We start from the raw sequence: 13,084 nt of genomic DNA on the forward strand, positions 1-13,084 counted from the left end.
AAATCGCGATGAAGGTAGTCGTCGACAGCGCAAGAGGGTAGACAGATTTGTCTGCTCATAAAGCTGTCATCTGTCGCCGTCCAGTCAACCCGTGACCATGGAGCGTGCAACCGTTCCGAAATATCGGGAAAATAAAAAGTAGTCATACCGTGGTAAGAAACCTGATACTAGTGATAATCATTTAGTGAATAACCACGAAAGTCTTAAAATCTATTTTAAGCGAATGTTTTAATTTTGATATATAGTAATCTCCTTGCTTGAACTTGAACCTGACCTATGTAAGGAGGAAGTATATCGTGGCAACGAGCAAGTGTGATGCAAATGACTATTTCAATTTTCAGATACGTGCTGAAGCAGCACGCAACCAACCAGGAGACCATTCTTCATCTCACCCCCGAGCAGGAGAAGGACAAGTCGCACTTCACAGACAAAGAGGTTCGTAGTCGCAAAAACGTTTAATAGCGGTAGAGCTCCTTGTGAAAGTCTTGTGTAATCACGCGGTGGCCGAGAGGCAGATCTATGTCAACGCGCGGTTTAATCTGCGCAGGGGCAGCGATCTAGCGACCCCGCATAAACTTAAAGTACTCTTTTCGCAGCTGATCGCCGTAGTGTCAGCAGTGGGCCGAACAACTAGGTTACAGCATTATGAGTGTTCTGAGTAATGCACCCAGGTGATTTAAGTTTACTAAAAGTGTACTTAATGCACCTAGGTGAACAAATTCAGGTGAATTAAGTTAATGCACCTGATTGTAGGTGTACATGTAGCGGAAATCTTTCGTTGACAAGAATGGTTAATAATACAGAACTCGATAAAAATTTAATTAATACAGTGAATAGCGACATCTCTCGCCAGGACTGGTAGCTGTAAAGGTACTAACTGGGTGATAAATCTGTCAAAGATTTCTCATAGATGGCGCTACGACTAAAAAATCGTTGAAAGACCAAGTACAAAGACGCGCCGCAAGCACATAGAAAAATTCTTGAGGTCCGTTGGTTCGTTCCGTGGCTTAGTTGGTATAGCGTCTGGCACGGTATGCAAGAAGACGTCGGTTCGAGTCCGACCGGATCGAAGGATTTTTTTCTGAGTGTTTTTTCTGAGTGTTCGATCTTTGTATTGATAATTAATACAGAACTCATTCAGGATGCTGCAGTTATACTGTGTATTTGATTTTTGTTTACTGAAATAAACACTTTTTATTTAATAGTATGCACATAGCAAATAATTTCTCGTTAAATAAAAATACGTGATGTTTATTTTGTAAAGTTATAACAGCGACATCTATATGCTCTCTGGCGATACTAACAGTTGACACTAGACTATAATTCCGAGTTTACAACGTGACTACCAAGACTCAGCTTGTTTTATTTATTTTTCTTCATGAAAATGCGGAATAATTATTGAAATCAACGCAATTTTAATAGATTTTATTATTATATACTTTTTTTAACAGTTAAAATTCATTAAAGTGCATCTGTGAAGACCATTATGTACTTAAACATTATACCACGATAAGATGATTCGGAACATCAAAAACGAAAGAGATGGCATTATATAGTTCATATAGCGTTATTTCTTTCCTATTTTTAGTAAGGTATAGATAATATTGAGAAATCATTCGTTCTTTCTATCACTTTAGCAATAATACATAACTTGGGTGACAGGTTTGTCATGGTACGAATATGAGTTATATTATAATAAGCTTGCTGTACATTGAAACAATATTGTTTTTGGAAAGGTTATGGTAGGCTCCCCAGGGTCTGGTATAACAGGACGCACTCATTAGCATAATCTCGCGGTGCACCCACACTGGATTTAGTTAACGTAATTCCAACATCGCCAATTCCACAGACGGGCGTGGAATTGGAGCTAGTGGAGTGCCAGCCCCTGTTGGAGTGGCTGGCGAACAACTACAAGTCCTTCGGTGCCACACTCGAGATCATCACTGACAAAAGTCAGGAGGGCAGCCAGTTTGTGCGCGGCTTTGGTGGCATTGGCGGTAAGTCATTTAATTTTCAACCTTATTGAGAAGGGTCAAGACATTCATCGGCGACAGTCGTCGGTTTATCCATACAAAAATTTTAATATAGTACAGAATGCTATTGAAATCCTTCTAGCATCTCGTAATAATGTCGAAAATCACTTTTAGTACGGGATGCAGTTTGCATCCTTCACGCATCCCTTGATAATACAAAAACACAATTAGTATGGATGCTGTTAGCTTCCTCCATGCATCCCTTATAGAAAAAACAATTAGTTTGGGATACCGACGACATCCCACATGCATCCTATACTAATGCTTAAAACACATTATATATGCTGTATTACACACAAAAAAAACTTAGTATGGGATACCTATGACATCCTCCATGTGTCCCATACTGCTTTGCTTCTTCTATGCAACTCGTCTTTATATAAAAAAAAGCGTAATATAGGATACCAATCGTATCCTTCATGCATCCCATACTAATGCACAAAACATGATTAGTATGGATGCTGTTTGCTCCTTTCAGGTGTCCTGTAGTTTAAAAAAAAACTTAGTATGGGATACTAATCACATTTTCATGCATCCCAAACACAAAATACGGTTAGTATGGATGCTCTTTGCTTTCTCCGTGCACCACGTACTTCACAAAAAAACTTAGTATGAAATACCGATTGCATCCCGTACTTATACAAAAAACGATTAGTGTGGGATACCTATGACATCCTCCATATGTCCCATACTAATGCCTAAAGCACAATTTAATGCTGTATTACACATAAAAAAACTTAGTATGGGATACCTATGACATCCTCCATGTGTCCCATACTCCGTGAATACCATAATAATGAATAGAAAAGCAGGATCAGTACGGAATGCCGCGCTACACGGAATCTCATTCTCCACGCATCTCATTGAATGCCTATCCCAAACTAATCGTGTTTTTTGTATGGATAGATGGCCGACAGCCGTCGTTGAACATTATTCAAAAAAAGGAAAATACATAATAATTTATAAATTATTCAGAAAAATACGTCTAAAGCCAAACCCTGATGAGTTCAATTCTTTTCGTAAATTGGCAATGTCGCTATTGGTCGTAAAATACAACGTTTGAAAATGCGCCTTATTTCCCTTTGTAATGAACGTTATAATCAACACTTACAAAACTGATTTTTGTATTTCATTTATAAATAATTTAAATACTGCTTTGGATAAAGGAGAGGGTTTAACGTGACCCGTTACCGTGCCCAAGAAATTTATTTTCCAACTTTACACGAGGACTGATCAGAAAGTAGATTATGTTTTGCTATGTAGCCGCTTGGGGCGATACTAACGCTTCCATGTGCCAGAGTGTTCCTCCGTTCAGTGGCCATTCAACCGTGCTAGCGAGAAGTTTTTTTCGCTTCTCATTATTTTCAGCAGTTTGAAATATGTGCCTCAATTCAAAATTTCGCAAGGTGTGAAGTGCGCTCGGTAACGGGTTTTGTTTGCTAAACATTCATCGCCAACTCTGTGACCTTTATGGGAACAATGTTATTGCCATTGAACGCAAGAAAGAGGAAAACTTTACCTTCTTCAAATATTCTTCTTGATTCGTATTAATAAATCAGCCAAGACCAAATGCGACTAGGCCGTTTTGCGAATCGGGTTATAATGTATTTTATTTATATATTTTTTTTGTAAAAACTAACATGACTAATGTATTATTTCTCTTTCTTTCTTGCCGCTTGGACACAACGATGGACTAACCGTATTATTGGGTAATATAATATAAAATTGGGTATTACATTAAAAATTGGGCAAAATAATTGCGAAATTTACTTCACTCATATGTAATTGGGTTCAACATAAATAATGTTGGGCATAATAATTTTTTCTTGGTTAAACTGAAATAGGCATACTTCGATACAAAGTCGATTTTCAATCTCTTCAACTGGACGAACCGCTCGACGACGTGGACCTCGACGACTATTAAAAAAAATAGGAACCTAAAGAAAAAACGAAATTTTTACTTTAAAATTTTTAAATTTACAGTATAGACGTTTTGAGAATTGCTTGCAATAATATTAATACGTGCAAGAGCTCTTTGTACACTGCACTTTAGGAGTACACTGTCGATGCAGATCATAAAAATTACCGACGCTACTGTCATGTTAAATCTTTACGAAATTAATCGAGTAGGAAGCCACGAAACATCGACTACGGTGGCCGTATTCAACAGTGGCATATAGGCATATTTCTTACAACAGGGAAAGGCGTAACTTACAATTTTGGTGAAAATTAATTATTTACATCACGACTAGGGTTACCATCCGTCCGGATTTGTCCGGACATGTCAGGGTAACAATGGTGACGCTGTAGTGGAGAGCTCGCAATGTAAAGAGAAGCCATGCTACCAATAACATCGTTCACACTGTTTCTCTGTACATGCGGCCGGCCACCAATAACGCCACCATGAAAACTAGCGATATACAGCTCAATGCCGTGCGAAGACGTGCCTCGTTAGTAAAGATTTGCGATGAATGCGGACACAGATTTTTCTAGTTTGAATGTAACGTCACACTATATTTTTTTCTAATGTCACTGGCGGTTGATTGAGGCGGCTTTGGCGTAACACGGATTAAGACGAGAAAGGAAAAGGGGATGCGAGCTCAAATATAAAGTATATGGCCTTACCAATATTCATCTCACAATTATAAAACTCTATTTACGATTAAATGCGGCCGCGTGAGAGAAATATTGTCGATTGTATTTTGTTACTAAAAAGTCCGGACTTGCAATTTATTTAAATTACAAGCCGTACGCCTGGTGGTAAGGACAACGCCTATCCATGACAGTTGCAGTACCATTCAGAGCTTTAAATCGTAAAGATCTGAGGGGCACTGCCATTGCGCCTGTCACTCTGAAACCGACAAGTCCTTTCACCAGCACCCGTACCTTTGTCCGGATTATTTAAATTTCGGAATGGTAACCCTATTCACGACACTACTTATCTAATTATAACGTTTTAACCTGCTGCTACCAAACTACACACGCTGACATAGCAAGTAGTTTATATTTGAGTGAATAAGAATTAGATATAAAGTAGGAATTAAAATAACGTCTACAACATCGACTTGCCAAAAGACAAAAAGTATTTTGTAACAGGTCAGAAACGGTTGAAAATTTTAAAATTGTAACAGTAACATTGTTATAATTGTACAAAGATCGAACACAGAAAAATTACCACGATCCGATAAAAACTTCCATAGTTTTGTCACAGATGGTGCTACTGCAAAAAAGTCGTTATAAATAAAAAACAAATCTGCATCTTGTTCGCTTCAGTCACCCCCGATTCAGAACTCTTCTATATTTTAACCGAATCGTTCGATTGGACATCGTTCTCGAATCGAAGGGCGCTTTTCGAGCTGTTCAGAACGTTAGCGTTAAACGTTATAAGATACGATATCGTTATCCAACACCGTTTACGGAGTTAGTCGGTGAAATAGATTATAAGAAAAATGAAAATCCTTATACATATAAACATTTTTAACACTTTAAGGGTCTAAAATATCGGAATGAATTAGTCTTGCATTAAAATAAATTAATAAAATGGAATAAAATCCAGACTTTATTTAAAATAATAAGAGATTTAATGATGAAATCTGCCGAGTCTAAGGAGGGAGAATCCGCCAGACCACATTTAGCTTGGTTGAGTTTTTGTAACCAAATAAAACAATTATGACAAATCAATACTTTTTTATTGGCCCTTGAATAGTATTAACTTAGTATACATATTTCGAACTGAAAAAGTATTGAAAAGTAAAAAAAAATATAATATTTAAAATGACCCATAAATTGGGGAAAAGATAGTGGCAAAAACACGGTATCCCTAAAATCAGCTTAAGCCTGTCTAATTTAATTTATACGTTATTTATTTGATCTGTGATATCTCTTTCTCGCGTATCATAAACACTGCTGGTAGAAGCGAGATGGACATATTTGACAAAAGTAAGATATTCTCCTTATTTTAGGAGGTTTATTCGATGCAAACAAAAATCTTTCAATCAAGAAAAACGCTTCAAATATCATCTAAAATAATAAAATTTTCGTTCCGTACGGCTTGTACAGCCTAAAATATAACAATGCACCATTATTGTGAGCTGCAATAATTGTCAATTACTACAAAGGAATGTTTAGTAACTTTGTAAAACACTTCTTAAAAACACATAAAATCGATGCACATTAAACACTCGGAAGGATTTGCTGGACTCAATGAGTGTTGAGTCATACAACCAAAACCTCATACGTAGAACAAAAAATAATATTATTTTCTCGTTTATTCTGATATGTCTGTGCATAAATCTATCTCGCTTATACGGTTTTTATTACTTATAGAGCCCATCTACCCAATTCTCCCTCTACGGTTAAGAATGTTTGCTAATGAATTCTGAATAAAGGTCTTAATTAAGGACGTCTCAATTACAAACACTATTACAATATTGCCATGTAAATAACTTTTTATCTCCAAATTGTAAGTTACACCAATACGTCTTAAAGATCATGGCAGCTATATTATATTCGAAATAATGAAATAGGAAACTGCTATATTCTGCAGTAGTTGTTATTTACTATAATAATGCAAAATACATTATACAGGATTATTTATAACATACTATCAACCTTGCGGGACTATACTACAAATATCCTAGACAACAACTTTTCTTCCATGACTTTATAAAACATCATGGACCATAATCCGGCCCTATAGTCTCGTTCACCACCCGACATCTGTCCAAAACAATTTCTATCAAATAAGTAAAACTCGATCAAACGAAAACACGCATGATGCGAATGAAGCTTCATCATCGAGTATATAACCAGAAATAGAGACGAAATAATGGCCATCCATCCCTGGCAACCCATCAGGCAAATGGGCCTTATATCACTTTTATATATCAACTCTTGTATGCACTGAAATCGCAAATTAGAAAGCTGAAATAGTACAGCGGCAACAACTGATCCGTGCGTGCATGACTGTCAAAAATATTCTGTATTTATTGTAATAAAGATAGTATATCTAACTATGAGGGGCTGTTCCATTCGGCGGTATGAGAAAAACCGCAAAACATCTCTATTTACAAAACAAACGGAATCACCTCGGTAATCAAATATTAAATAAGTAATTTTTAAATTTTCGTTAAACTGGTCGATTTGAAGTGCCACAATTGACGACACCCGTCAATTGTTTCGAATTCGGGCTGGCCAATCGGAGCGCAGTTGTCACAAAAACAAATGAGGTGACATTTCGTCTCTATTTCTGGTTGTATACTCGATGAGCTTCATAGTAGGCATTATCTTTGAATTTGGTCGAGTTTCACTTATTTCACTGTAATTGTTTCGGACGGATGTCGATACAGGACGAGAGTAGAGTTTCTGACCCGGTTATTGGATGTTTGCGTACAACCACATTAGTTTTAAATTATGCAGTTATAAACCACTTTTTATATTGAAAATCTACGGGGTTAACATGTAACAGGGCGTTAAAGATTTGATGTTAAAAATATTTTTAATTATGTGAAAACCCTAATTAGGTTATTGTCAGACTGTCTGTCAAAATATGGTTACGTTCGTGTGCGATAGAAATGGTTCTCTGGGTGATAAAAAATAAATACAAAGCACAAATATGTTGCACTAACATACATTTTTCGTATAAGAATACGTTTTTTTATTCTACAAGTCCCAGTACACAGTAAAATGACACATACCATTGTAAAGTACACATATTTTTCTATAAACTAGCCATAAGGTCTCCTTACTTTCTCACACTCGTATCTTAAAGTACAAAGTTACTGAAATGTAAAAAATGGATTGTGCACATTGACTTACAAATAAATGGACGACGGGTCTAATACAAAAACCACGAAAAAAATGTCCCAAGTCAACCTATTTAAAGGAATATGAAAAAGCTAAAACGTTGAATTTAAATTGTAATGTCATCGCAGTACTGTCTAATTTTGCTTGCTTCGCTGTCAGTCGAACAAACGAAGACTAGAGCGTGAATGACGCTCTGTATACGATTTTAACGCCCTGTAAGTTCGGACACTTTTTAGCGCGGACCCGACGTCCATATAATTGTAAGTCAATGATTGTGTATATACAATTTTTGCAGGCTGGGTTCACATCACATTTCCGTCCCATTCACACACTGGCTTTAACCTATTCTTAAAGTAAAGCATCCAAATTAACACCCTTGATAAGAAATTTAAAACAAATACAAAGGTTTCCCTCTTCTGAATAATCACTCTCTATAAGATACCAGTTTGGGAAAGTAAGGTATCGTCTATTCGTACGCCGTCGTTTATGTACGCCGTGGGTACGGTTTGATAACTTGAGCCACTTGGGCCATGACCTTTATCAAAAAGAAACTTACAAATTTTTGCTATACTATCTGATACGTTTTAGATCTGTGTTTGGTAAGAAATTTAAACGCGCAAGAGACGAAACCCCTTTATTGCACAGAGGTATCACCGTTTAAAATATTTAAATATTAATTTTGTATGAAAGTAAATTTTTATAAATTAGAACAGTCATAAATCAAAAGTTGTTGTTTATGATGTTGGTAATACAGCCCGGCGAGGTTGTTAATATTGTACAAATAACCCAGTATAAAGTCTAAATACAACAGGAAAAGAAGTTCTTTCTCCATGTGGCAAAAAAAAAAGTCGCGTATACTATAAGAAATATAAAAATTTACTATAACAAAAAAAAGAGATACTTTCAAATCTGCTAGTGAACACCAACACCATTTACTCGCCGTAGTTATTTGTAAAGCAATTTATTATATAATAACCAATGGTTGGTATAGGGCGTCCCAAGTGAATAGATAAATGTAATTATTTATAAATGACATTAATTAATTACTTTTGATTTCCGGAAATAGTTTTACTGTGTCGGAGGCTATAAGTAAACACCCAGAAAACTGAAGTTGGATTTTAAAGTAATTCTAGTGGCGCATATCTATACCTCCAATGAATAACTACGCCAACTTAATTTATTGGTCATTATCAACAAACAAATTTTGTATAAAAAAAAAACCAAATTTCGTAAAGAAAAGCAAAAAACCAATTTTGTGAAAAAATAAAGAACCAAAAAAAAACTATAAAAACATAGATCATTGGAGATATTGATATGTTATAACAAGCTTTTTCTTACAGTTTAAAAAAAAAAATACTTTGGTTACTTCAAAATCCAACTTCAGCTTCCTAGGTCAGTAATTTTATCTTACAGTGCAGTAAAAGCTACTTTCGTATATCAGGAATGCAAAAAGTAATTAATTAATCTTTGATGGTTTTAACCACAATATGTCACTCCTTGTATTTATATGTATATATTTATCTACTCATTTGGAACAACCTGTTCCGACCATTGATGATAACCATGTGTGTTACGCAATCTGTGTGCAATAACTCGAGTGTTCCGAAGTAGAACTGACATGAAAAGTAACAGTCTACCACACGGAGAAGACAGTTAACATTATAACAGATTGTGCTTGCTTCACAGTCTCTAAACATGTAGTGAAATTATAAAATTTTCATGATGAAATATTTGACAAATTAATTAATAGCGAAGATGCTGGTCAGGTGGGGTAAATGAAACTATTTCTCGGATTTAAATCGCGTATATTTGTAGTAAACAAAATAAAATTGGAGTCAACTGTGACTATGGGATCTGGAAGGGGCCCGAAACGTGGGTTTATTTGAACGATAATGTGACGTGCGTGTCTATTAATATTTTATCAAAATTGACAGAGCACACAGAGCAATGACCAAAAATTAAAAGTGCGCATTTGTTCTCCATCTCACCTCATGAAAAGTGATGATGAGGGCGACAATGGAGCATGCATACCTAAATAATGCCTATTCACTCTCGCCTTGAAAAGGTCCAAGGTATAACGTTCAGGGAACAAGTCTGCAGGCAGGGAATTCCACTCCATAGCCGTTCGCCATTCGATCGCACACTCTCCGTAATATAATTTGGTCGGTTACATACAACTTGACGGTCACATTACATTTCTAGTTTGTTGTGATATCGAAAATAGAAATTCAGTTTCATTTACAAAATATTCATAAGAGTAAAGAATTTTGAGTCAAATACCTTTATTCCTAAAGTCTTTGAAAAAAAAAAACATTTTCTTTTTAAATAAAATGTAAGTGCGCATTTGACCTTCATCGTACCTGTTAGAAAGTGACGATGAGGACGACAATGGAGCATGCACATTTATTTTTTATTTAATTCTTTGATAGTTGTTTCGCTACGTGTTTACGTGTTAAGGGGTTGACCAAAATTACGTGGAATTTTCGATGTGAAAAAGTCCTTACCGTTGAATAAGTGGAGGATGTCGATAAATTATTCGTGGATCGAACAATATAAAGAAATGATGGCATATTAAAATTGTTGCGCTCGCTAGATTTGTAGTATACAATGTACCCGACAAGACCGATGCTAAATTTTAATCTAATAACAATAAGATTTTATAAGAATTTAACTGGTAGTTTAGTAAAATATTATAGACTGTGGTTTACGAGGAAATAACTAAAAGAGGATTTGTTTTTAATGAAAAATAACCTCGCATTGATTGGTCCACAACCTCATCTGATGTGATTAATCACTAATTACTGTTTTCTCACTCCGGTATAATCGAAATTGAGGGAGTTAGTTTAGCTAAACTAAAGAATAATGTGGACATTCCCTCCTACAAGTCTCGGAACTCATTATGATATAAATGATACAATTTATAGAAATTTTAGTATTATGGCGTCAAATTACTCGGGGACAGTGCAAATCCGCGTATGTAGTGTTGATAAAAAGCGCGTATCTGCATCGAATTAAATTCCACACGAGAGGGATTTAACATTATTATTTTGTTATTTCAGCAACCATTGAACTTTGAAAATTGACTTTAATTTTTGCACAGTAAGCATTAATTTATGTTGTTTACGTACTGATAACAATAGATTCCAGTAAATCACGCTAATTTGGTTGCCACAACATTTACCCGTATTTGATTAGGCTGCTAATTTACAGAAATGGTTACTCATAATCCAATGCTAGTTACGCGTAATTCCACTATCCCTGACGATTTCCTATTAAGTATTTGCTACAAATTATTGTCTCAAAAAAATTTGTGATTGTGTTCGTTTTGGCATAAATTATTATGCTTGCCATAGTGATGAAAGGAATTGTCATCGGCGTAAGATTAGCTACCAATTGTTGCCAGTCTAATCTCATTATTGAAAATCAAGACTTTGATTACAGTAAGATGATAGAAGTATAAACAGAAACATACTTAAATGAATTATTTTCACTCTTCGTCAGTGATATCGTTGAGAACTGAACCAAACACTTCTATATAATAAACATTTGATGACCCCCGTGGTCGAATGGCTTGCACACCGATTTTCGTGGTGTCGTCATCTCTAAAGTCTCGGATCTGCGTGTTTCTGGTACCGTCGTTGTTTCTGATTTCTGATGAGCAACGTATATGACGTTGTCTAAAAAATAATAGTATCTCCAAAGTTCCGGCACGCTGTGATGGCCATTTTGACAGATTACAATAGTGAGGTCAAATCTCAATTAATTATCGAACAAAATACAATCCAATGCGAGTCGCATCTGTAAGTTTTTAGATTTATAACTAGTATCGCAAGGGGTAGCTGATTAAAAAGTTTTATTAAAACTAAAATAAAAATGTTTACTTAATATATCGTCAATTCGCAACTGCTTTGTTTTACACTGAGCTTTGACGCGAGTTTGCCGGAGGTAGAAGTTGGACTGGCCAGCGACCCCACGAGTGACGTTCGTATTAGACTTCATTTAAAAAAAATGTCGAATTTCGAAAAACAAATGTCGAGTTCTGTCGTAAAATTATACATCCATAAATTTTACTGCACTTCACCATTGACAACAATGTCCATCAATTAGCTCCTTCAACGTAGTTATGAATTCATACGAAACTTGATGAGCGGACAAACGTCAAAATGGCCATCATAGCGTGCCGGTACTTTAATTAAAATTCCGGCTGTAAAAAATGGATTTTATTTTCATTGACAACGGCGACTAGAACGTTAGTTTAAATGGAAAGACAAAATAGAAAACTGGCTTTCGTCTTATACGGTCATCAGACTTTTCACTCTGACCTTGAAAAATATTCAATTTGTGTCGTTCTCGTGACAGAATACACAGCAAATGGCTCCAATACTTAGCTCTATAAGTAAATAGTTTAGAAACAAAATGCTTTGTACGAATCTGAATTTAAATAAATGCGATATTACACATAGAAATTCCAAGCAAATAGATTAATAGGAAATTTATGAAATATATAGTCTCTGTACGAAGAATTCCTTTAAAGCGCCTTTTATATTAAAAAACTTATCATAAAATAATAAATAATTTAAATACAGCAATAAATAAAGTTCAAAATGCCATGGTAGTAACTCAAGTGCTTTTAAAAAAACCATTGTATTTAAAAAGTAGTTTTATGGGCTGGTTTTGCTAGAACATTTTTGTTTTGTACATTTTAAATACTGGTATAAAATATTTATGAAATGTCCGTCATGAGGCAGTGCCACTTTGAGATGTGTACAATTTAGCTAAGTAATATAGACCACATAGAAAAATAAATAAATGTATTTATCCCATTAGGTCAGTAATCTATCCGGTCGTATTCGATGCATGCAGCCAATCTTCGCGGCGAACCGTCGTACACTCGTACACATTGATGGCACCTATGAATACCACCAATTTTAGGTAATGGCGGAGAGTGGGCTTAATCTCGTCATTTTTAGCATCGATCTCATCACAATCCCCCGCCATTCAGTAGTGCTGCCAAATGTTCCCATTGGGACGCTCAATGTTACGTCTTCTCATATGTTGTTTCTGAACATCTTTATACCTGAGAAGTTAACCGTCACGTTTCCGTCTACCCTCCTCAAGTTCAGAGTAGAAGATACGCTACGCCAGACTGGCTTCCGCCGTACGTGATACGTGACCGCACCATCGAAGGTGTCTACGAAATACAACTAATACAACAATGTAAAAATTTACAATTTGTTTGTATCACG

General features: G+C 35.7%; 1 protein-coding gene across 1 annotated transcript in view; it reads left to right on the forward strand.

Annotated features, from left to right (window-relative positions):
* LOC113225754 (eukaryotic peptide chain release factor subunit 1) overlaps positions 1-13,084 on the forward strand; it is a 53,298-nt gene that overhangs the window by 29,961 nt on the left and 10,253 nt on the right. The window contains exons 6-7 of the mRNA XM_026458164.1: positions 342-435; positions 1,850-1,997. Coding sequence (XP_026313949.1) covers positions 342-435; positions 1,850-1,997 — 242 coding nt within the window. The remainder of the gene's footprint in view (positions 1-341; positions 436-1,849; positions 1,998-13,084) is intronic.

The sequence above is a fragment of the Hyposmocoma kahamanoa genome, unplaced genomic scaffold (assembly GCF_003589595.1).
Source record: "Hyposmocoma kahamanoa isolate Upper Pololo Valley unplaced genomic scaffold, ASM358959v1 172, whole genome shotgun sequence".
In the NCBI taxonomy this organism is placed as follows: Eukaryota; Metazoa; Arthropoda; class Insecta; order Lepidoptera; family Cosmopterigidae; genus Hyposmocoma; species Hyposmocoma kahamanoa.